The sequence below is a fragment of the Podarcis cretensis genome (assembly GCF_951804945.1).
Source record: "Podarcis cretensis genome assembly, chromosome: 5".
Taxonomy (NCBI): Eukaryota; Metazoa; Chordata; class Lepidosauria; order Squamata; family Lacertidae; genus Podarcis; species Podarcis cretensis.
The window spans coordinates 27,227,390-27,252,422 of record NC_137174.1 but is presented as its reverse complement, the minus strand read 5'-3'; the positions used below and the strand labels follow the sequence as shown (position 1 = coordinate 27,252,422).

The window sequence follows — 25,033 nt, the reverse complement described above, 5'->3', positions numbered from 1 at the left end:
GCTTTTGACTTCTAGAAGTTTTATCTCTATGTCCTTGACCATCTGCATTCTTTCTACCATTCTCCTTTTATCTGCCCCAGCTTTCTCATGCCGCCTTCTTCTCGGAAACTAACCAGTTCTACTTTGTATTGCCTTTCTTCACCAGAGTAACCTTATAGGTTCTGACTATGACACCGTATCTTTCTTCCTGGTAAATTTTTTAAAAGCTCAGTTGTTTGACCACATCTGCACTGCTTTTTCAGCATAGTCTTCGGCTATAGTTACGAATCCCAATTTCAATGATTTATTTTCCTTTCTTGTCTTTCTCTTGCTCCTACAAGCTGTGTAGAATTGTAGGCTTCTGTGGTGGGTGCAGAGGTCAGGGGCAGGTGGTGGAGTGTGGGTGTCCAGAAGTTATTTTGCATACTTGGGATGCATCTAGATGTGTGGGGGTTTTTTACACCTACTTTTATTCATCTGAGCTGATGGAACAGTTGTACACTACATTCCTTCAGTTGCCACTCTTCTACCCATTCAACCCTCTCCAGTCCAAAAAGAAATGTTAGCAATTATCTTATCCCTCCTCCTTTGCTTTCAGCAACCTGTAAAAAATAAAAGGAAAAGATCTTGTGTTGTTATTCATATGCCACTGTTCCCTATAATGACTCATCCATTATTTTGCCTCAGGAGTGGAGGGAGCACAACCCTGTTGCTCTTCTTAGATCTTTCATTAGCGTTTGACACTATCAACCATGGTATCCTCTTCTGCAGTCTACAGGATGTGGCCACCAGGGGCACTGTTCTCCATTGGTCCCAATCTTATCTCTGGGGGCAGTTCTAGAAGGTAGCATTGGATGAGTGTTTCTTGACCCCCTAGCTCTTGAGCTATGGGGTGCCACCAGTGTTTGAAATTTTCCGCGCACAACTTGTACTTGGCTATCAGCCACTTGCTACCAAGAGAAGATGCCTGGGCTCCAGGATGGCACCTGACATCTCCACCATCTGGAGGTTACATGCCTGGGGATCCTTGGATCTTGCCTGTTTTCAGTATCTGTGGTATTTTATCTGCAAAGAACACATTTCAGGAACCAAAAGGTTGTATTGAAAAATATTACTTTAGAGCTGTCTGGCCCCAAAATGGCAACTAGTCATTCCTTTTTGGTGACCATAATCCTGGTTTAAGGAGCCATGCTACATCTCAGTTTGTCAGAGTATGTCACAGAGCATGTGGTCTAAACCACCGAGCCTCTTGGGCTTGCAGATCGGAAGGCTGGCAGTTCACATCCGTGTGATGGGGTGAGCTCCCGTTGCTCTGTCCCAGCTTCTGCCAACCTAGCAGTTCGAAAACATACCAGTGCAAGTAGATAAATAGGTATAGCTGCGGCAGGAAGGTAAACTGTGTTTCCATGTGCTCTGGCTTCCATCACTGTGTCCTGTTGCCTCAGAAGCTGTTTATTCATGCTAGCCACATGACCTGGAAAGCTGTCTGCAGACAAATGCCGGCTCCCTCGGCCTGAAGCGAGATGAGCGCCGCAACCCCATGGTCGCCTTTGACTGGACTTAACTGTCCAGGGGTTCTTTACTTTACCTTTGTATTTACTGTCTTCAGCATATGTTTGTTCTTCAGATACCAAACACTTGGCTTTTTCTATTTAGTACATACATTTTAATTTTATCTGATTACAAAATAGTTTTATCTGGGGCTTAAATTGGAAACAGTCATGGTTGTTGATGTATTGTAGCTGTCTGTGACACTACAAGTCAAAGTCCCTTAACTTCTTTAGACTTCCCCCAGCTTCCCTCCTCTAGTCTACTTCTAGTCATTCTGTTGACTATGCTTTTATGCTCCCTGTGGCCATAAAGTTGTCTATGAAATGCCCCCGTTGTGGTTTTCCTAATGCTCTAGCTTCCTACATGCATAGAGCAGCATGACCAGTTAATATCATGTTGTTGCTCCACTCTAGACTGTTAATAAATATACTATAATCAGATTCCCCCCCCCCTTGTAATTAGCCTTCACATTTCAATGCGTGAACTTTTGCTTAGGTAATATTTAGTTTTTACATTACCTATGTCTCAAGAGCTGTGTCAACTGAAACAAAAGTAAAATTAACACTAGTTACAGTCCATCCATTATTAAAACATCTCTTATTGCACTTTACAAAGTATAATTGATTGGACAGAACAAATATTGAACAGCAGAACAGCACTTAAAACTACTGGAAGAATGCTTTTAATGCTCATTCTATAGCTATGAAGGGGGGGGACTGTAGTTATGCAGCACGCATAAAGGCGAAATTGCTCGCCGCTATAATTATACCTGTTCCTTAATTCTGAAATTGCTTTTCTGTGTAGAAAAATACAGTGCAACGATAAAAGATTTAATTAAGTTTTGACAGCTATTGAACATTTCCAGGAAGGCTTCTGTTCAAACAGAAAAATCTTAGGGTTCCCTCACCTGCAAACTGTGGTGGTTGTTTGGCTCTGTCCTTCATACATACAAGGCAAAATTGTCAGGTTAGGGGGTCCTCGTTTGTTTCTGACGAGTCTTTATTCTCCCTGCCACTTCCGGACACTAGAGTTGGATCGCTTCAGCAAGACATTTGCAGACTGGTGAACAAACATGTTCATATAGGCCCAGAAATCTCATGTCTTGGACCTTGGCACATTTTTCTGCCAACACATGTGGCTGGGGAAGAGTATCGCTGGATTACCTCTCCCCTCACCAAAGAAAAATAGATGAAGAGATTTGGTGGAGAAAACAAGGGGCGTTTCAAGACTTGACTGTCCCCACCCAAATGAATACAAAAGAAAATGTAGGGTGACTGGAAAACAAAAGTGAATTAATTCCTTTACAAGCCATTCACACTGAAATGTATTCGTATCCTAGACAATGTGGGCTTGCAGGTTCACTGATATCTTTAATTGAATGATTATCCATTTTTCTTATGGGAAACTCAATAATGCTTTGCCCAAGAGGATGCAGAAGCAGGGTAATGTTTGTGGACTTAGTTCCAGTTTTCTTGTGCTGTTCTGTGCAAGGTCTGGTGCTGTTTGCATTCAGAAGGGAACCTTTGGACCCATCACCCATGTGATGATCTGCAAAACAAAGTTCTTCACATTTGTGTGGAACTTCATCACCAATTTTCTCCTCCAAACTTGGGGCGGTGGGAAGGAAATCCAAAACATGAACTTGTGCTTTCTGTAGCAAATTGTTAAAACAAAACAACCCCAAAATTTTATCAACACTGCTTGGAAATGAGATAACAAGTTTTACATATCCTTATGAGAGTACACTCTTAATTTAGACATTAATCTGGTTGATCTTGAAACTTTTGCATCTAAATCATTCACATTGTTGTTGAGGTTGGTTCTCATTCAGAATTAAAAAGATAGAGCAGGGCAAAGATTTATGGAATCCTCTGTGCACAGTATAATAGGATAATAAAATTGACACGAGTCAGAATAAAATATGGGTTCCTCTAGCTTTGCTTGTAAAGCAGTGCATTCCTATTTTACTTGTTAACAGGTATTATTTTTTCAGCCAGGTTTTATGCTCCCAAAAGCACAAGTGGATCTTTTAAGAACAAGCTTACAATTTGTATCCAAATGTTGATGGGTCAAGATGCTGCCAAAATGCTTTATGCAGCAGTAATTTGTGCCATTTTTAATGCTGGTAGTCTTCGCAGCATAACATTGAGGAACCTTTTCTTAAGCACATGAATATGCACACTGGTGACCAATGATTAGATGCAGGTGAATGGCCTGCCCAGTGAATGGCCAATGTATGTTCAAGGGTGAGCATTTAAGATCAAAAGTGGTGCTCTTATTATAATGAGCCAAGTTTGTTCATTACTAGTGTCAGTTTGTAGGGCACTCAAGAAATCTGTTCGGCTAATTTCCTTAGAATTAACCTGGGTATGACTCCAGAATGTAAAGTATTGTTTAACTGTTCAGGGGTCCTTTACTTTTTCCTTATGATTTGTAATAGTTTCGCTTCTGTAAACTATTTTGGAAAGGATTTTTTTTGTCTGCTCTTTATGTGTTTGGGCACCTCTTAAGATACCGTAAAAAATTAATTGTATGATGATTCCTGAGATCAAGGGGCAGGTTTTTGTCTGTTTGGATACAGCTGGATGCCATTTTGAATCAAGATGGCAGACTGAACCTTTCAAAATGCCAGTGATTTTAACTACTGGTTTCTAAACTGCACTGATGCTTTTGTTTATTAGAATTCCAAGGCAATGGCAGGTTCGAGGCTACTGGTTTTTCAGAAAGTAATACAAGCTGGTTGTTGTTGTTTTAAATGTATTTCCCTTTCACGTTTGCTGTGAGGGAATAGCAGTGAGCACTCATGCTAATGTGATGGAGCTGTGTCACACTTTGTGGGCAAAGGCTAAAGCAACTGCTGTCTGGTCCTGTTGGCAATCCTAGCTGCACCATGCTTTATCTCCTTTAAGCAAGTTTATGTTTATAGAAAACCAAGCAGAAAATAAGGAAGGCAGGCATTCAAGGTCAAAAGAACTGCCTGGATTTTATGAACTGTGTGGAGTTTATAAATCAGCCTTGGCAGCAGTATAGTTTAGTCTGAACTTCAATCCTTGCCTTTGAGCAAGTAAAGGGGGGAAAAGTAGAACTCTCTTTAAATAATAGGGTTTCCTACTGTTAGAAACCGGCATTATTGTCTTTTTACAGTCTCCGGTACATGGATGCTGACATGGACTACGAAAGACCTAACGTTGAAACCATCAAGTGTGTGGTTGTTGGTGACAATGCAGTGGGGAAGACTCGCTTAATTTGTGCAAGAGCATGTAACACCACCCTAACGCAGTATCAGCTGCTAGCAACTCACGTTCCTACAGTCTGGGCAATTGATCAGTATCGAGTCTGCCAAGAGGTATGTACTGTCCACTTTATCAAGTTGTGCAATAATGTACAAGGAAGTTTGCCTTGGCATCAATCAGTTATTGGCTTTAAGTGTTGCTGCTTTGTAACAGTCAGTGGAGTTGTGTGTTTTGAATGCATGGTGTTCAGGAGAGAGAAATGGACCAAGTAGACTGGTCTTCCGTCAGTGCTGACAGAACCTTTTTTGAAATCATTGGACCATTCTGTTCAAAAGCGACAGCTCTATATGGTTGTTGTTTGAAATATCTGTGTTGTGTTTGAATACATACATCCTTTTAGAGATTATTTATCCTGTCTCCTTTGTTTTAAAAGTATATTTTTTTGTAAATATCTTAGCCTCTCATGAACAGACAACTAAGCTTTCCTGTGATGTTTAAACAGAGGAAAACCTATGTCTTACACACATTGTGGATAATACATGGAATCTTTCCTGTAGTTCATTTTTAAAAGGGTTGATGTCCATTCAGTTTCAGGACCCTGTTGAGTTGGGAATATCTCAGCTCCCTGTTTTGATTCACAGACACCCAAACCCCTCTCTTTCTGGCTTCTGGTCTTGGTGACTGAGGAAGGCTGATATACCCTCCACATAGTGTGACAGAAGAAATTTCAGCAGGTGCGGCAGGTGTAATAGACCTTTGAGAATGAGAAAGGCTATGCTTGTTGGATTTCATTTTCAGTGCAACTTTAATAAAAAAAGTTCAGGGACTTTGCTGCATCTGGTGGCTCTAGCTGACAGTGTTCTTAATAAAACCTGTGCCAAAGTTGAAAGCTGCTCACCTTTCAGCTCACCATGTGCATTCACAAGTGACCCCCAAATCAGGTTTCAGTGCTGCAGAGCTTCACAGTGACTTGTTTCTCATATCACAAACTGTAGTTTGATGTGGGCTGGTGCATGTTGCTTAAAATATCATGCATTGTTCCTCCTCTGCTCCTTTCTTCAGTGTGCCAGGGAGGAAACAGAATTAGAATCTGGTTTGCCATTCAATGCAAATCAGTACTTGTGGTTTGTTTGTTTCATTACAAATACTCACAGTTTGTTAGGAGAAGAAGAAGGAGAGAGAGAGAGAGAGAGAGATGAACAACGCTGGTGCGTAAGAATCCAAATTAATTAAAGTTAAGTCCCAGTGATATATCTATTTAAAAGTTTTCTAAACTGCCCTTCACCTAAAGGCTCCAGGGCAGGTTACAACAATCATTACCTTATATTATATGGGACCTTATGACAGGTAAAATTAAAATAATAATAATTAATTAAGAGAGAACATAAATGGCTATATTTAGACATTATGCCAAACAATGTATTGTATGAACCATAGTTTATAATCCAGGCCACGTTTTGAATTTTATGAATGTGCAACACTGTGGTTTAGCACCTTCTGTCTTTCCATCCTCTCAGTACTCACCTTCATAAATTCACTCTGGGCCTTCAAAACTTAACTTGTTCTGGTTCTGGTTCTGGTTCAGAAATCATGCCAGAACATAATCAAGCCTCTGTAACCATGATTTGGCACAATTTCTGAAGTAAGCCTTTGACCATGTCCCAGAGCATACTGATATATTAGGACTTTCTTCAGGGAATTGTATCTGCAGCAAGCTTTTAACTGATGGAAATGTACCTATTTCAGGTTCTTGAACGTTCCCGGGATGTTGTTGATGAAGTGAGTGTTTCTCTCAGGCTCTGGGACACATTTGGCGATCATCACAAAGATAGGCGCTTTGCTTATGGAAGGTAAGTGGGAGTTAGCCCAAATTTTCATTTGCAAGTCAAGTAAAACCTAGTGGGAAAAGAATTGCAGCTTTGAAGTGTGAAATGTGAGGTATTAAATTTATCAAGAGTGTTCACATTCCTCTTTCTTTCGAAGAACAGCATCTATCACAAGGGTTATGAATATATACATCTTTGAAGGGAATATAGCTTATCTATGTAGTTTATCAGTGCCATAAAGGTTTTGAGCAAAAGTCTTGAAACATTTTGCATTTCAAAGACCATTTGCAAAAATGTAAAAAACAACAACCCCTGAAGTGTTGTCAATTGCTTGACTGGCCATGATGAAAGGTAATCAATTCACTTATTGCTAAAATAGCTGCCAGGTGTGTTAAAGAATACAATACAAATGCTTATGATTCTGCACAGGGAGAAATCTTCCACAACTACAACTGCTGTACAAGCATATGATGTGAAATTTGACTAACACAGATTCTCCTTCATATTTGAGTGTAGCGTGACTCTGTTTTCTCCAGGCTATTCATGGGTGTCCAGTTCTGATAGGCATGTTGGTGTGGATGAAGGAAATGCTTTTTGTCCTCGAGTCCTAAATTTATTGGCCTAAGCACAGTTTGACCAGGGTTAGAGTAATAATTGCTTAAAATGCATGTAGAATTGTAACCTGATTGAAGTCCATTAAAGACTTACTTCCTATTTTGTTGATTTAAATGTAACTAGAGGAAACAGGTTGTGTTACCTGAATATCAAATATCCTTTCATCAGCATTACAGACCACTGGCCGGGATCCAGAAACCTACTTTAAGCATAACCCTAAAGCTTTGGGTATCAGAAGTAGTTTTGTATGCCTGCCTGTAGCACCGGTGGGGGTGGGGTGCTGATGAAGAGCTACAAGCCCAAACCCCATTGGCTATGCAGAACCAGTTGTGTGGTTCTTGCAATTCTGGGATTTTTCATCTAAGCTCACCTTTCAGTTGCTGATAATAAGTTTGCATTGGCTTTTTTTGTTTAGTACTGGTGGTTTAGTACATTGCAACTTGGGTGATGTCTGCATGGGCAGTAATTTAGTAGTTTAATACAGTCTATAGTGGTGGTAGTATTTTACTCTGTTAGTCCAGTCATATGGGAGGAGACAGATGTAACATTTTTAATAGTTCTTCATCCACAGTAGGAATTTGATTTCACGGTTTCCTTGATACAGGTTTTTAGACTTGCCCTTTCCCTTATGTCTAAGGCAAGGTATCCCCCTTAGATATGAAATATATAGGACATTTCATGCATGTATACTCATATATGTTCATCCTTCAATTTACACATTCTGTCAGCAGTTTATAAACACTGTGAAGGATTGAGAGAAGGGAAGATATGTTAGCAACACCATAAGCATTAGCCAAAAGACATCTGGCTTTCTCTCAGCAGGCTTACAGAACTAAGAATAAACTGTGTCACAAAAATGCACATGCATTTTCAAGGCATGGGCAGTTATTTCAGACTACTTCCATCACACTTAAAATGTAATAGCTTCAGTGTCTCTCGCCCAGCAATTGTATACTGGGTAGGAGAGAACAAGAACCAGCAATGAAGGCAGCCTCGTATATTATGGCTCTCCCACGTGGAAGCTGCAGAAATGGCTTTTATGAGACAGTCATAATATTTGCAAGCCTCTTAACTGTGTGCACGTCTCTGGTTGTATGGCAAATCCCCATGCACAAAACTGCATGTTTCTGATAGAAGCTGGTATCAAAACCTATCATACCATCAGGCAGAAGCATGTGATCAAAAGTTCACAAACATTAGAGCCCCTAAATGGGGGCTGTAATGTATGGGTGACCCTCAGAAGTTATCACAGAAAGCAGGGCTATAGGACAATGAAAAGCAACAGGAACAAGTAGCAAAAGCAATGGGAGGGATAAGGAGATGTGTTGCATCAGGCTGGGAGGGAAGCTTATGCAAACATAGAAGAGGTTTGCTGTGCCATTCCTTGATTTGGACGCTTTGGCCATCCTTGCTGCTTTATATCATTCTTCTTTGAATTCACTCTCCTGATGCAGAGAGCTTTGTGAGAGGTGACTAGTGCCTTAACCGCTCATTTTTGAAAGGCAATCAAAGCCCTAATTAAAGCATACAATTTAAATTCTTTCTATATTTAAGTATTGCACTTGAATGCACTGTTCAAAGATTGCAAAATATATAATGCATTTTTCAAAGTCACAAAATACTAATTTACTTAGGTGCTAGCAAGTTTAATATTAAGTAGTTCCTGTGTTTACTCTTCGTCTCCCTGCTTGCTGTGTCCTTATGTCAACATACACTCTGTCACTGAACAGATTAGTATAGATTAAGAGGGCAAAATCAGGCATGTTTCAGTTTTGGGGGAGAGAAGGTGTAGGATGACATATTTTATGCACACTCCTAAAAAGGTTATGCATATTTTATTCAGGAATAGTTATGTGAGGGTCAGAGCAATTCAGACAAGGGACTGGGGATGTAATCTCATGGACTGGAACCGGCTGGGGAACCCAAAAGGGAAGAAGGCTCAGAGACCAGGGACTGGTGGTGGGACAACGGAGAGGGAGAAGACTGGGAGGGGAAGGTGTTGGAAGCTGAAGATTTAACAGGGCTTGGTGAGCTGAGAGAGTCTGTGGCAGAGACAAGGCCAGGATCAGATGCAGGAGCTGAAGCAAAAGAGTGGGGTGAGAGAGGCCAAGAGGCAGAGATGAGTCAGGTTGGTGAAGTGTGACAGGTGTTTCCGGTTCCTGCTGTGAACAAACTCTGCTCCCCTCTTGTCTCCAGAACCAGAAAAGGCTTGAAAAGAGTGGAGTAGAGATCAGTGACGCAGAAGTGCAGTCTACTGGGGGAAAACCCTGGAGAGGAGGGGACTTAGCCAGCTGTGGGGAGATGGGGACCTTCAGTCTCTGCAACTGCTTCATGAGGGCAAGGCCTACCGGAGATGAGTTTCTGTGCTCATTAGGCTTGACACTACTGTGTTGATCGTGTTTTTGCTAATAGTTAACTCCAGCTTGCACAGTGTGATTTACTGCTGGCTAACCCATGGCAGCTGCATCCAAAACACTGCTGAATCCAAAAATCTGCTGGCCTGGCCAGAAGGTGGGTGAGCAGGGAGTTTTCGTGTTTTTTCTGTACCAGCTCCTGGCTGCCACAGCAGAGGGTTAGAACAGTTTTGGACCTGTTAGATTCATGGCTGACTCAGCTACCCACCTCCCAACTATTTTGGGGTGCAATGTCTGTGGCTGCTCACAGCTGTACTTGTCCACTGTCCATGATTTGGGTGCAGAAATGCCCACCTAATCTTCCCAACACCATCCCTAGCAGCACCGACTGAGGCTTAGAATTGTGCTGTAAAAGTTATTTCCTTATGGAAAATGCTGGTAAAATTGACTTATCTCAATGTTGAAAAGCAATAATGTACTTTTCTAAATCTTAATCAAGGGTTTTTCATAGCTGCCAAGCTGTGACATTCAAAATCAAACATGCCTGCATCTTTTTTTCCAGTGGGGATAAAAGTAGCTGGGTAGAGATTTTCAGCAATAAAACAGCACAAGGATAAAGGGTTAAGAAGCTCCCCCCACCCTTTTCTTGTTTTGCTGGTCTTCTGCTTCATCATGTAGCCTCAGTGTATGTAAGAGGGAAAATGGTCTGGAAAAAGAATTGCATAACAGCATATAATGTGTGCTTTCATCCTTGAGATCACTTAATGTGGAATGGCTAGTTCAAAGCACCCCCTAACAATGATGTTAAACTACCAGAGAAATAGTAAAATAGTGGATTTTTCCACACTTTATAATGGTGTTTATGGGTGAAATGGGTTTTTTAGTCTGCATCTGTGGTTATGAGTTTGTAATGTTGACTCTTCCCACCCTCCACTGGCTGCTGAGTTAAATAGCATGGAGGACAAGTTTTTGAGCTTGTGGTACTTCCTCTTCCATTTGTGCAAAACACCTCTCTCTGATACACGTATATGCACATACATACATACTCTTCTTTCCCTGCAACCTATTACTCTTGCAACTTATTTCCTCTTCTGTTTTAATTTTGTGCCATGCAGAACTGATCTGGTGTCTTGGTACTATTTGAGGGTTATATTTTCCATTCGGTTTCTGATCAAACCATGTTTTAGCATGCTCATCATCATGAATTCACGTTCAATTTATTTCCATTCTGCTTAACTGGGGCTTTGTTACAGTAGACATGCATTAGGTATGGGAAAGGTTCCTGGCCTCACTAATTGTCAGACACAATATAAGAAGATTATATAAAAATTGTTCAAACAATAGATCATAACACAAATAGAAGAAGTCATGCTCATCTTTTTAGGACTGCCTCTCTCCATAAGAACCTACCTGGACCCTGAGATCATACTCTGAGCCGTTCTTCTTGTTCCTCCTCCATGAGATGTCAGGAAGGTGGCAACATGAGTACGGGCCTTTTCTGCAGTGGCACCCTTCATTCTATCTACACCTTTAGGTGCCAGGCAAAAACATTCCTCTCCAACCAGGCCTTTGGCTAATTAATATCCAATATGTCTTTAAATGCATTGTGGGAGAAGGGGGGTTATTAAGTATTATGTGTTTTTTAATCTTACATTTTTGTGTAGTGAACCACCCTGAGATCTACAGATGAAGGGCAGTGTACAAATTTAATTAATTAAAAATAAAAGATGCTAATCTGCTACTGCAGCCTCTAAGTTCAATATCACATGACAATTAGTATAGGCATGCTGGTAAAACATGGTATAGTAAAGGTAAAGGTACCCCTGCCCGTACGGGCCAGTCGTGTCCGACTCTGGGGTTGTGTGCTCATCTCGCTTAAGAGGCCGGGAGCCAGCGCTGTCCAAAGACACTTCCGGGTCACGTGGCCAGCGTGATGAAGCTGCTCTGGCGAGCCAGATTGTCAAAAATAATATTTCTGGGTTAGCGGAGTCTGTCACTTGAAGCGTATGTAACCTGAAGCGTATGTAACCCGAGGTACCACTGCACATGTTTATATAACATATAATAATAATATAATAATATGTTATATACCAGTAACATTAGGGACGCAGGTGGCGCTGTGGGTAAAACCTCAGCACCTAGGACTTGCCGATCGCATGGTCGGCGGTTCGAATCCCCGCGGCGGGGTGAGCTCCCATTGTTCGGTCCCAGCTCCTGCCCACCTAGCAGTTCGAAAGCACCCTTAAGTGCAAGTAGATAAATAGGTACCGTTTTATAGCGGGAAGGTAAACGGCATTTCCGTGTGCTGCTCTGGTGCCGGTTCGCCAGAGCAGCTTTGTCACGCTGGCCACGTGACCCGGAAGTGTCTGCGGACAGCGCTGGCTCCCGGCCTCTAGAGTGAGATGAGCGCACAACCCTAGAGTCTGTCAAGACTGGCCCGTACAGGCAGGGCTACCTTTACCTTTTTACCAGTAACATTAGTTTATATATTAATAATCATGATTATAAATAAATGCATACTTAGAGGGAGTTTAGTTTTGTTAAACTACTTTTACTTGATTAGTGGATTAAATTTCGTTCTATTTTAAAGGACTGTTTCAATGCTTTGCTGCATATCTGTTCCATTTTGTTAATGGAGCATAAAGAGTAGTCTTTAGAACGTGACGTGCTCTTTGTAGTGATATGAAGCTCTTGAAATTCAGAGAGGCTGGGTGTGCTCTCATCTGGCATCTTGCCTGTTCTGAACCTGGAATCAGGGATATAGAAGATAGGCTTTATCTCTGTGTAGTGAAGTCATGTACCTAGGTCACATCTACCACACTATCCATTGAAAGTACTTTTAACAGGCATGGCTCCCTCCAAAATAATAATAATAATAATAATGGGAACTATAGTTTGTTAAGGGTGCTGGCCTCCGAGCTATAATTCTTAACACCCTTAAGAATGCTAAGATTTTTTGGGGGAAAGCCGTAAGTGTTAAAGTGATACATGAATGCGGCTTAATGGGTTTTTAGCTATTTAGACTTCAGCTTCAAGAGCCTACCACCATCATTGGCATAAGAAAAGTTCCTCCTTTTCTCTGGTGCACTGCCTGCTTCAAAGACTCAGCTGTGGGAGTTTCCTCTCTTGGCACTGCAAGGAAGTGATATGATAGCCATGTTCAAATATATAAAAGGATGTCACATAGAGGAGGGAGAAAGGTTGTTTTCTGCTGCTCCAGAGAAGCGGACACGGAGCAATGGTTCCAAACTACAAGAAAGAAGATTCCACCTAAACATTAGGAAGAACTTCCTGACAGTAAGAGCTGTTTGACAGTGGAATTTGCTGCCAAGGAGTGTGGTGGAGTCTCCTTCTTTGGAGGTCTTTAAGCAGAGGCTTGACAACCATATGTCAGGAGTGCTCTGATGGTGTTTCCTGCTTGGCAGGGGGTTGGACTCAATGGCCCTTGTGGTCTCTTCCAACTCTATGATTCTATGATTCTATTCTATGATTCTATGAAGGGTTTCTCGACAAGTGATTTGTTGATGCAGTTGCCCATTTACGGAATTGTGTAGCAGAACTCAAAGAAGGACCACAGTTGACTCAATTTTAATTCATGCCTTTCTAGGAAAGTATGTACAGATTAAAGCATTTATTGCTTCTAAGTATCATATTTTGTTTTTATGGAAAGTTCGGATTTGGAGAAGGCTGCTTAGGTGTCATTATGCTAGGCTTAATGCATGCATCCCTTTTTATTCTTTACCTAGTATTCTTGCTAATATTATTCTGAAATGTGCAGTGCTATTTTTTTTATATCAGGAAAGCTCTTTTCAATCTCCAAGGAAGTATTATATCAAAACCTTGTGCAGATGAACTTCAAAAAAAAAAAAAATGTATTGAGCTGCATTCTGTACCTCTGAGTTAGTTGTCCAGTTTTCAGTGGGTACCTCTTGAACAGTAGAATGACAAGCAACCACTGCGTGTGACTTACAGAAGGAAGATGGAAGCACATTGCAGGCAACAGCAGCATGTGAGAATGAACTGGAGCAACGGTCAGCTTTGAGTTTTTATTCAAAATCAGGGATAGGGGAGGGAAATGGTAAGTTTTACTTACGTGAAGATTACTAATGTTTTCTGTGGGTGCAACTTGGTGGTGTGTTCATTTCCTTTGTTGCATTTAAAGACAAATGGGAAGAGTATATTTTCTGATGAAAATTTCTAGTTAGGACTGCTTCACACACCACTTTTTTCCTATATGAAGATAACCATAAAGAAAAGAGCAGATCAGTGGCGTAGCGTGGGGGGTGCAGGGGGGGCCGGCCGCACCGGGCGCAACATCTGGGGTTAGGGCAAATCCACGGGTTAGGGGGCGCAAATCCACGGGTTAGGGGGCGCAAATTACTTGCCTTGCCCTGGGTGCTGACAACCCACGCTACGCCACTGGAGCAGATCATACCACTTGAGAGTTCTTGTAGCAAATACACTGATGGAGTAAGACAAATGGTGTGGTTTTGGTGAAAATAACAGTACTCCGCAGCTCAATACTAGTTAATATGCTCTTCGGTATACAGGGCTACCTCAGAAAAAAATGTTAGTTGTGAAGCAGCCCATGGTTAGTACAGAAATTAAGTATTCTCATCTTCTAGAGCTCTCATTGAACAATATAAGTTGAAAATGACCTGTTTCCCTCAAGAGCTGCTGCTGTTTTTCGTACTGACTTCAACTGAAATCTCATGTTATGCAAGTTCTTTGGGGGGAAAACCAAACACCTCTGCATGCTCCTCACTATCAAAATCTGAATATATATTTCAGGGTGTTTTGACAGTTTCGCACATAACACCTCTACTTAAGAAGCCTCACTGCTCTCGGTAAAGTATAGAATTGATTTTTCTTTCCTGCTCCCATCCAGGCTGGTGCATGGTCTTGCCATGCCTTTGTTGGATGTCTTTTTGGCCCCTCATATTGTAGTCTACTCCTTGCATTGCAGTCCTATTTGTTGTGAGAGTGCACTCATAGGCTGGAACTGTGGGCACCATGATAAACCATTGTTTATCATGATGGGGAAAAACCTGCAGCAAACCTTGGGGTCAAATGTTTCCCCTTTCCCACTCCTCATTGGAGTGCAGCCATGAGGAGGAGTTGGAAGCTTTCACTTCTGTTTTTGATTAACCACAGTTTTAGCATTACATTTACCCCCTAAACTGTGGTTAGCCTTAACTGTGGTTTGAAACAAGCTTCATAATCCGTTATTTGACATTTACTTATTTCATAGAAACCACAGTTAAGATTAATCACAGTTTGTCAGATTCTGGTGAGACAACAAGCTATGGTTAATTTTTTAAAAATGGAAATGACAGCTTCCAAGCTACTCCTTATGAACACACCAGAGAGTAACAGGGTTCACGTAACCCCAAGGCTAGCTGTGGCACATTCCTGTCACAGTAAACAATGGTCTGAACGCAGCCATAGTCATTCATTTTCAGATCATTTGGTTATGCCTCCCAGTCACTTATGAACTTCATCTTCATATGGTGGCTGCTGCTACATTTTACTGAAGCTTTTAATACTGTGAAGACACTGCCTTGCTTACAAGCTATCTGCGCAAGCCTTTTTGGTTCTGTCTTCCCCAGCACTGAAATGTGTGCATGAATGCTGTTTGCATTTATTAATGGGGAAAATTGTGCCGCGGTTAACTCATTTGTAAAAGCAGATTTTCTCCATCATAAACAATATAATGGAGTTGACAGATAGTTGTTCTGGCTTTTTTTCAGAGCTGTGCTGATCAAATACTTAAGCTTCATTAGGCATATCCATACTACAGCTTCCCCCAAAGCATGCTGGGAACGGTATCTTGGCAAGGGTGCTAAGAATTCTCTGCTGGGGATCCTTAGTCATTTCCTCGCCCCAAAGAACTGTATTTCCCTGTTGAGAGGGAGAGACTGTTAAATATTAGATATTGCAATGGTGGTTTTGGCCTAGGCTAAATTATGCAGGAGAGCGGCCATGGATCAGTGGTATAAAACATCATTTGCATGTTGAAAGTTAAGGCCCGGCATTCTCACTAAAGGGAACCCAGGCAACCAGCCCTTGTGGTCTGTACATTTGTACTGTTTATATGTTTTATTGTATACATACATTGCTGTCTACCACCCCAACATATTGCAGTATATAAATACTTTTATGAATATAGAAACATAGGAAGCTGCCACATACCAGGCCAGGTCATTTGTGGATGTAGCTCTGTGCGATCATCACTGACTGTTTCAGGTAGGAGTCCTTTACAGCTCTACCTGGTGACACCAGGGATTATCCGGGGACCTTTTGAGTATGAAGCATGTGTTCTGCCACTGACCTATGGATGTTCCCTGGGACAAATCCTTACTTCTGTATGGTAGAGCAGGCAGCGCTGGACATGACTGACCAACATTAACTTTATCCCTGGGCCACTGAGGAATTTGCATGTTTACTGCAGCAGGCATCCAAAGTGTGAGGGAGAGATGTGCACCTCCAGAAATGCAGGGGGCTGCAGCTAATCGGATTTAGGGGTGGCATATCTCCACATATTGCATGTTTTAGTGCAGCGAACACCAACCAGAAGCTGCTGCACCCCCTGTGTTGTTTGTTGTGCCTCTGAGTCAGAGAAGCTGCAGCTGGGATTTCCACCTCCCCACCCCAAGTATTTGGTCATAATAATAGGCTATACATGGGGAAAGGAGAAATGCAGCAGTAATGTGCAGAGTTGCACTAAGCCTTTCTCTTTAGCAGTTGCACAATGAGATAAATATTAACAGCGAAGAGGGTGTTTGCTCCAGAATAGGTAATAGGGTGAGTTCCAGAGTAGGTGATACAGCCTCTATGACCCCTCCCCTCCTTTCTCTAGTACTCTCTTTCCTACCAAAGGGAAAAAATGCATTCCATGATGTAACAAGACAAGTTGTGCTATCAAAATTGTTTAAAAGCAAGCAGTCTGATGCACCATTGCACAGTACAACCTGGTTGCATACAGTACAGGCTTCTGGTTATGGTTTTGGTTGTCCTTGTTACAAAATTTGGATTTGAAATCCGTTGGGGTTGGCAATAATTAATCTCTATCAGTACTGAAAGTGCAGTGTACCTTGCCTTACTAGAAATACAAATACTGAAGGTCAGGTGATACTATACGCAGCATAAAATAACATTAGAGTGCTGTAGTCAGCTGGGTCAAGTGTCCCTGCAATCTTAAGGTTATGTATGGAATAGGTTTTGCTGTGTTAAACTATTGTGCAGCCTGATTCTATGTTTACTGGAAATGCCATTGAGTTCCATGAGACTTCAAGTGAATGTGCAAAGGACTGGGGCTTTAGTACCATTTTGACAGCACAAAACAACCCCTGAAATTTTAGTCTTCTGTGGTTTTGACCTGATAAATTTATAGTCCAGATTTCCTCAACTGAAATGCTTGGCCCTTTGAGGAGAGTGGTTCATGCAGGGGGGGTGGGGAATGAGAAGTTAGCTGATACCAACACCATTTAAATGACATTTATACCACTTTAACAGTCATATAGCTTCCCTCAAAGAACTGTGGGGACTATAGTTGACCACTCAAAGAACTACAATTCCCAGCAACCTTAGCAGGCTACAGTTCCCAGGATTCTTTGAGGAAAACAATGTGTTTTAAATACAGTTGTACCTCAGGTTAAGTACTTAATTCGTTCCGGAGGTCTGTACTTAACCTGAAACTGTTCTTAACCTGAAGCACCACTTTAGCTAATAGGGCCTCCCGCTGCTGCCATGCCGCGGGAGCCCGATTTCTGTTCTCATCCTGAAGCAAAGTTCTTAACCTGAAGCACTATTTCTGGGTTAGCAGAGTATGTAACCTGAAGCGTATGTAACCTGAGGTACCACTGTATATTTTGTGGATGTGGTTTGTGTCTCCTTAACCCTTCTACAGCAGCACAATTTTATTTATAATTATGAGGATGGAAACATATCTGTATTGCAGGGATAACTTAAGATTTCAGGCCTAAGTAGGCAGCACATTACAAATGTCTGGTGAATTTCTACCTCCTGTAAGGGGTCTTGGTGGAGAGAAGACACCAAGCAGGTGATAACTCGAAACGTAAAAGGTTTGAGATTCAGTTAGGTAGCCGTGTTGGTCTGACGCAATCAAAACATATAAGAAAATTCAGATACCTGAAGAAGTGTGCATGCACATGAAAGCTTATACCAAGAACAAACTTAGTTGGTCTCTAAGGTACTACTGGACAATTGTTTTTAATTTTTTTATGTGTTTTAAAAGGTTTGAGTTACACTCATATGAATTAAGCTGTCATATAGTCCTGGCGAATATAAAATGCTTGAAATGCAAGCAACTGATAGCAAATGTTAGCATAGGTTAAGCCCCAAGTAAGTGGTGCAGTTTCTTCCAACTGTGTTTCTACAAACTGTGGGATAGTTTTAGTGAGGTGCCCAGAGAAGAAGATCTGACTCTGAAGTAGCCTCCCAAAAGCATAAGGGAAATGAATGTGTTTGCCACAAACTCTTATATTAAAGCCCTCTGCTCTATGGGTTTGCAGTCATTTATATAACACACACATGCACCTGTCTACTATTAAACATAGACATACAGCACTATCTGCATTGCATTCTATTGCAGATTATTTTTAGGTATTGCTAAGAATTGCTAGATAGAGCTGCTGTGTCCTCTGTGAAATGAGGAGAGCAGCAGTATGGAACAGGTAGATCATTAATGATTTACAAGGCAAATGTTGGTATTCATACAGGTCTCGCTCTGTTAATTGCCCAAATGTGGAGGCACAACAAATTGGTGCTAAATTAAAGTTTAATAGAAATTAATTGGAATGGAATGGTTTGCATTTTTTAGGTTTTTTTATTGGTTCACCATTGCTGCTGTTACTCATGTTTGCAGGAATCTTGTAAGAGCATTTCCGCTTTCTAGCACTGTTATACTTGATACTTTACCTAATATGGTTTTGCAGTTACTATCCATGACTGAGAATTATGAACTGATCCCTTAATTTCCTTAATTATTTTGGTACCTGTTTCAGGAAAAGTGTTCAATCATATGTTTTGTATATGTGTGTGTGTGTGTGTGTGTGTGTGTTTAAAAAAACATGCTTATATTGCCTGGAACACAACCCTAATTATGATATATCTACACACACACACATACACACACACACACACTATAATTACCATATCACTTGCTTCTAAAGATCTAGTCCTTCTCTGTCTTATGTAGCACAGCTCTTTTTTGCAATAGCTATTTTTATTTAAAAGCTTCAGTGTGCAAAAATGTTAACAGGGCATCTGCATAATTCTACCTTTTTGTCAGTGTTTATTTCCACACGTTGAAGAAGTGATTGGCCTTGGTGAACTTAGCACTGGGTAAAAACAAGATTAAAAACAAATAAATCTCGACTTCCGGGTTGGCGCCTCCAGCAATGGCTGAATTCCTCTGATCGGGAGGAATTTGCTTCATGGAAATTAGGGTCTGGCTGCCACGGCGAAGGCGGGGACCCACCAAAAATCACAGGTGGGAGAAGCCTGTGAACGTGGGATTCAGCTGGCACCTTTTGCGCCTCCTCTACTCGCGGGGAAACCCGGTTTCGGGGATCCGGAGCGACGTGGGGTGAGTGGCGCGGTGCTTCGAATTGACTGCTTCTTTCATGGAGTGAAGCCGCATAGCTGTTGTTGGAGAGCGCTGACTTTTTCCTGTGGACAATTTGATCTTAAAACAACTACCCGTGAGTAGAATGGAAAATTGGATTTTTAAACGTCTTAATTTGGCACCGAAATGGGGAGGTTTAAAACAGGAAGTCTGCCTTCCCCTTTTGTAAATAGACTGAAGCAAAGAGGCTGCAAGCTAAAGTCTTGGAAAGTCTTCTGTAAAGGATTAAACCTCCATCGGTTAAAATCATTAAACCCCACCTTGGAAGCAGGAGAAGAGGGGGGAAATTTTGGATCGTGTAAGCCTGCAGGAGAGAGCGAAGAAAGATAAATTACCACTGCTTCAAACCTGGAAAAGGGCTGCTAGTAAGACTGACGTCTTGGGAAAGTTCATTGACTGTGAATAAAACGTATGTGGACAGATAGCTAAATAAGAGAAATATATTGTCTCCATTGTTTCCTTCTGTGTTTAAAAAGGAGTAAAAGTAACCAAAAATTGAAACTAATTTTGTTGCTTGAACTGTGTTTAAAAGGATTGATACAAATAGAAATTGTTTCCCTCTAGAGGGATCCTTTGAAACTGTTACAGGAGTGGAGCTGGGGGGATTACCAGCTGCAGAGATAAAAAACTGTGAGAACCAGGGATTGACCTTGGATTGGTAAGAATGTCGACAGAAGAAGCCTTGGTGATTGCATTATGCAAGATAAGTGCCTCATTGGAACAGCTTCATAAGAAGACGGATGTGATGACTATCAAAATTGACAATTTGGGGGGAAAAGTGACTGATTTGGGACAAAAAGTGAACATCTATACAGAAACTATTCAGGAATTGTTTCAGGAATCTACTTTGACATGGCAAATTGTTGAGAAGGCAAGGGAGAAAGTTGTTGTTGAACCTAAAGTAATACAAGTGGAGAGCGTCCCAGTCTTACAGAAGCAATTTGATGAATATAAGTTGTTGCCTTCTATGACTGAATTTAGAGAAAGTCAGATTTTGAGGATTGGAACCCTGCTTGGATTTGAGAAGGAAAGTTGGATAGATTCCCTCATGCAGGGATGTACTGACCTTTGGGATTTGGACTTGGGCCAGGAGGAGATTGGAGTTGTGGGGACTTTCAGTTTTGGAGGGATTTTGAAACACGTCCTGAAACATCTTTTGGACTTTAGTGCTAACTACGGAGATTTGGCTGACCTGTCGAGAAAGAATAAAAATATTGCTAGGTTGGAGCCTCCCCGAGATCTACTCCTCGGCATCAAAGGAAGGAAATTAAGAACAAGATCAACAGAAGACAAAGTAAAGTGCATGAGTGTTAGAAATGAGTGTTAGAAAAATGTTGGAATGAAATTATATGGCTTTAGTAGAAATGTTATAAGGAGTTAAGTATAAATAAGTATTATGGTATTAATGGAAGATAAGGTTAAAATAAGTTAAGTTAATTATATGACAGAAAATAGAGAAAGAGGGAAAGGAATTGCTGAAATAATTAATAGAAGTGGAATACAAAAAGGGAGGTGAGAGGAGGTCGATGAAACGAGGGAATGAAAGATAGGGCATTGAAACGGTATGATGTATGTTTTTTTGATTTTTTTATGTTTAGTTTAATGTGTTAATGTTGTGTTGTGCATTGTATATTGTATTGTATTGTATTGTATTTCCTTTGCCTTTTTTCTCTTCTTTTTCCTTCTTTTCTTCTTTTTTTTGTAAGATTTAAAAGTAATAAATATTATTTTTTAAAAAAATAGGGGGTGGGGGGGGGAGCTCCCCCCACTAGAAAATAAATAAAAATAAGTAACTGGGGGGAAAAGAAAAGAAAAGAGAAAAAAAAATCTCAAAAAAAAAATCATAGTCTATAACATTCAGTGCACTGGGGCTGACTGTTGCCAGCTTAAAGAAACTTCATTCTTTTCCCAGCTTGAGGAAGCTAAGGGCACATCTTGTAAATATGCACGTATGCAAGTGTTGTTGCTTTTAAAGTGCACACCTAAGTATGTATGAATGAGACAAAAAATGTTGGAAATGCAGGCATCCTACAGGTATCCTCAACAGAGAGCCAGATACCTCCCTGTTGCATTTACACTTGGTGGCAAACCTGGTATTTTTACTATATTCTGTGTGAAATGGTCCAATCTGAGATGCACTCTTGACTAATCTCTGTGTCATGTCACCTTACATGTTCCTATTAAGAAATGGCTGGACAGCCACCTAACTTTTCTCTACAAATTAGAGTTTGGCATGTTGTGATGGAAGCAAAATGGCAGCCCATTCCCATCTGTAGTTGCTGTTGTAGAATTTTGGCAATGGCTCTTACTCACTGAAGATGACACCTCCTGTCAGGAAATAAGGAGGGTTCTCTGGTGTCTTGGGGGTTGTGGAAGAAAGTAGGATTTTAACAAATAATTTGCATGAGTATGAAGTGTTCTCTAGGAACCTGGTTTTGAGACACCTAAGGGAAATGCTGCGCATGGAATATAGGGTTGTTTTTTGTTTTCCTTTTCCTTTTTACACACAGAGGATGAGATTTAATTTTCACTTAAGCCAATGCATGTTTATTCCAGGTCCGATGTTGTTGTCCTGTGTTTTTCCATTGCTAACCCTAACTCCCTGAATCATGTGAAAACCATGTGGTATCAAGAAATCAAGCATTTCTGTCCTCGCACACCTGTTATTCTGGTTGGTTGCCAACTGGATCTTCGATATGCTGATCTGGAAGCTGTAAACCGAGCCAGAAGGCCATTAGCAAGGTAAAGTTGGCTTCAATATTCAGTAGAAGAAATCCATGTTTCCAATTGACAATATTAGTATGCATCTCAGCTTCTGGGGAATATGTAGTCTTCTGTCTCTTAAATCAGGAGTGGCTCACCTTTTTCTTATAAAGGCACATTGGCTAATGGCAAAAGCCAGTCAGGAGCCAGAGTTAGTGGTGGGTAGAGCCATAACCAAAAGGGGGCAGTGCTTGCAGGATTGCATAGCTCCAGGTGGGCAGCCTGCCCCCCCCCCCGATATTGTTGGACTACAGCTCTCTTCAGCCCAGGCAGCAGGGTGCAGTAGTCAAGGATGATGGGAGTTGTAGTGTAACAACATCAGGTTGCCTATTGCTGCCAAAACTCTTTAATTTGTCGGTGCCACCACATCTTTTCTCTTACATGTGTGCAGACACAAAGAGGAAGCAATTCTCAGAACAGTGGTCTGGACAGTAAGAGCTGGATGATGCTGAGGGCTATGCAAGTTTAGGCCTACAGATTCTTTGCCCCTGTCCTAACAGTATATATCAGAGATGGGGAATCTTTGGCTCTCCAGGTGTTCTGGGACTCTAACTCCCATCAGTCCCAGCCAGCATGGCCACTGGTCAGAGGTCATGGAAGTTGCAGTCCAGCAACATCTGAAGGGCCACTGGTTTGCCATCCCCATATATGACACGTTGCTTTATACTGTGTCAGTTTGTTGGTTCATCTAATACTGTACTCTCTGTTCCACCTGACAGTGAACTCCAAGATCTTAAGGAGAAGTCTTAACCTGCAACCTAGTACCCTATAACTGTTTGGATTGAACCAAATGACTCTAAAGCATATTCTCTGCTGCTGAGGTCCAGGTTTCACACACAAAAAAACCTGGTCCAACAATTGCAGCCAATTGCTTGATTTGGTGCCAGATGCATACTTCTGATTTTCAAGTGCAATTGCTTTCTGTTTCTAAAAAAAGAAGTTTATTTTGTGTCAGATTGACCCAGAAAGCCCATGTTCTTGTTGCGTGGAACAGTGTTCAAAATAATAAGAGCCTTGTTGGATCAGAATGGAGTTCAAGCACCTTGCTTCAAGTAATAGCTCATTGATAGCAAAGATGCTCATTGATAAAGGCAATAGCCCTCATTGGTAAAGCTTGCCATCCTGAACTTGCCTAAACCCTTTTAAAAGCCACTGAAGCTAACAGAAATGGTCATGTGATACAGAAATGAATTCCATAAAGATAAAAACATAAGAGTTGGAAGGGACCCCGTGGATCATCTAGTCTAACCCTCTGCAATGCAGGAATATGCACCCATACGGAGATCAAACCCATGACCCTTGGCATTATCAGCACCATGCTCTAACCAACTGAGCTAACTGGCAAGGTTAACCTTGCCCTGTGTGAAATAGTACTTCCATAATACTTGATGCAAAGGAACCTTGACCCTTAGCTGAGGATGGTAGGTGCTGTTACAGCATATTTTCTATAACCAGTTGTTGTTCGAATGATGCTATTGTTACCTGAATAACAACACACAATTCAAATCAATGGAAAAATGAAATACTGATCCATATACCTGCATGTTATTAAGATTGTAATGTTTGTTAACTTAAATATTTTTAAATGTTTTAAACAGAAAAGTTAAATCCAGCTTGCCCTGAGGCTATTATTGTGGATCAGTAATTCAAGAGCACCTTTAGTATCACACAGTGGGCTCAAAATCCACCTAAGGAGGGGGTAGGCAATGATTGTGGAAAGAAAAGAAGTGCAGGCTGAGCTTATAACCATGAAATTCCAGGCACTGCTTTGGAGGGATAGTTAAGGATGCTGGAATAGACTGAAACGGAATCCTGCTAGGACAGAAACATTGTGGGTCAGTGGTTCCCAGGTCCAAGATTCAAATACTTTGTTCTAGATGGGGCTGTTCTTTCTTGGAAGGAATAGGTACTTAGTTTTGGAGTGCTCTTGGAACAATCTTTGTCCATGGAGGCCTAGGTGCATCCACAGCATCCTTTTCTGAACAAAGATAGCCTCTGTGGCTCACCTCACATTTAGACTTCTATAATGCCCTCTATATGGGACGCAGGTGGCGCTGTGGGTTAAAGCCTCAGCGCCTAGAGCTTGCCGATCGAAAGGTCGGCGGTTCGAATCCCTGCGGCGGGGTGCGCTCCCGCTGCTCGGTCCCAGCGCCTGCCAACCTAGCAGTTCGAAAGCACCTCCGGGTGCAAGTAGATAAATAGGGACCGCTTACCAGCGGGAAGGTAAACGGCGTTTCCGTGTGCGGCTCTGGCTCGCCAGAGCAGCGATGTCACGCTGGCCACGTGACCCGGAAGTGTCTCCGGACAGCGCTGGCCCCTGGCCTCTTAAGTGAGATGGGCGCACAACCCCAGAGTCTGTCAAGACTGGCCCGTACGGGCAGGGGTACCTTTACCTTTTTACCTTTTAATGCCCTCTATGTGGGGCTTCCCTTATGACTGGTCCAGAGGCTGCATCTGGTGCAGAATATTGTGACCTGGGTGGTAATTGGTGCACTTTACCTGGCACACATCATGTTGTTGGTGAGGGGACCTGCAGTGTATCAGCCACTGAGGCAGTTTTAGTGTCTTGTTACTCACATATAAAGCCCTAAATAACTCTGGACCAGAGTCACCTGACAGGCCGACTTCCCCTTCATTGCCCAGTAAGGGCATTAAGATCACCAAGCTGATAATCTTTACCACACAGCCTGATGATTATCAGCTTAGGGTGACATGAAGATGGTCTTTTCCACTTGTAGGAGCAGTGTTGTGGAATGCACTTCCTGCTGAAATACAAGAGGCCCCATCTGTACTGGAATTCCACCAACCATTCCATTGACCAAAGTCTCCTCTTTTATTTGCTATGAGATTGTTTTATCGTATATTTTTTTAATTATGTACTTTAGCAGTGTTGTGCAATTGGTTTTTATGTTTCATAAAGTGCTTTAAAACCATCAGGGAATTAAGTGATATATTATTATTATTATTATTATTATTATTATTATTATTATTATTATTACTACTACTACTACTACTACTACTATTACAACTACTACTACCCATGCATAGGTGTATTTCAATGAG

At 41.5% G+C, this 25,033-nt stretch overlaps 1 protein-coding gene across 7 annotated transcripts in view; it reads left to right on the top strand.

The window, feature by feature from the left end:
• Positions 1-25,033, top strand: part of RHOBTB1 (Rho related BTB domain containing 1) — a 65,503-nt gene that overhangs the window by 23,550 nt on the left and 16,920 nt on the right. For 5 of the 7 annotated variants that reach the window (XM_079975651.1, XM_079975649.1, XM_079975652.1 and 2 more), the window contains 3 exons: positions 4,675-4,876; positions 6,510-6,613; positions 21,764-21,949. In XM_079975651.1, coding sequence (XP_079831777.1) covers positions 4,685-4,876; positions 6,510-6,613; positions 21,764-21,949 — 482 coding nt within the window. In that variant the 5' untranslated portion in view covers positions 4,675-4,684. Of the gene's footprint in view, positions 1-4,674; positions 4,877-6,509; positions 6,614-14,349; positions 14,406-17,440; positions 17,621-21,763; positions 21,950-25,033 lie in introns of those variants that run through there. The other 2 variants (XM_079975655.1, XM_079975654.1) reach the window with 2 other exon arrangements.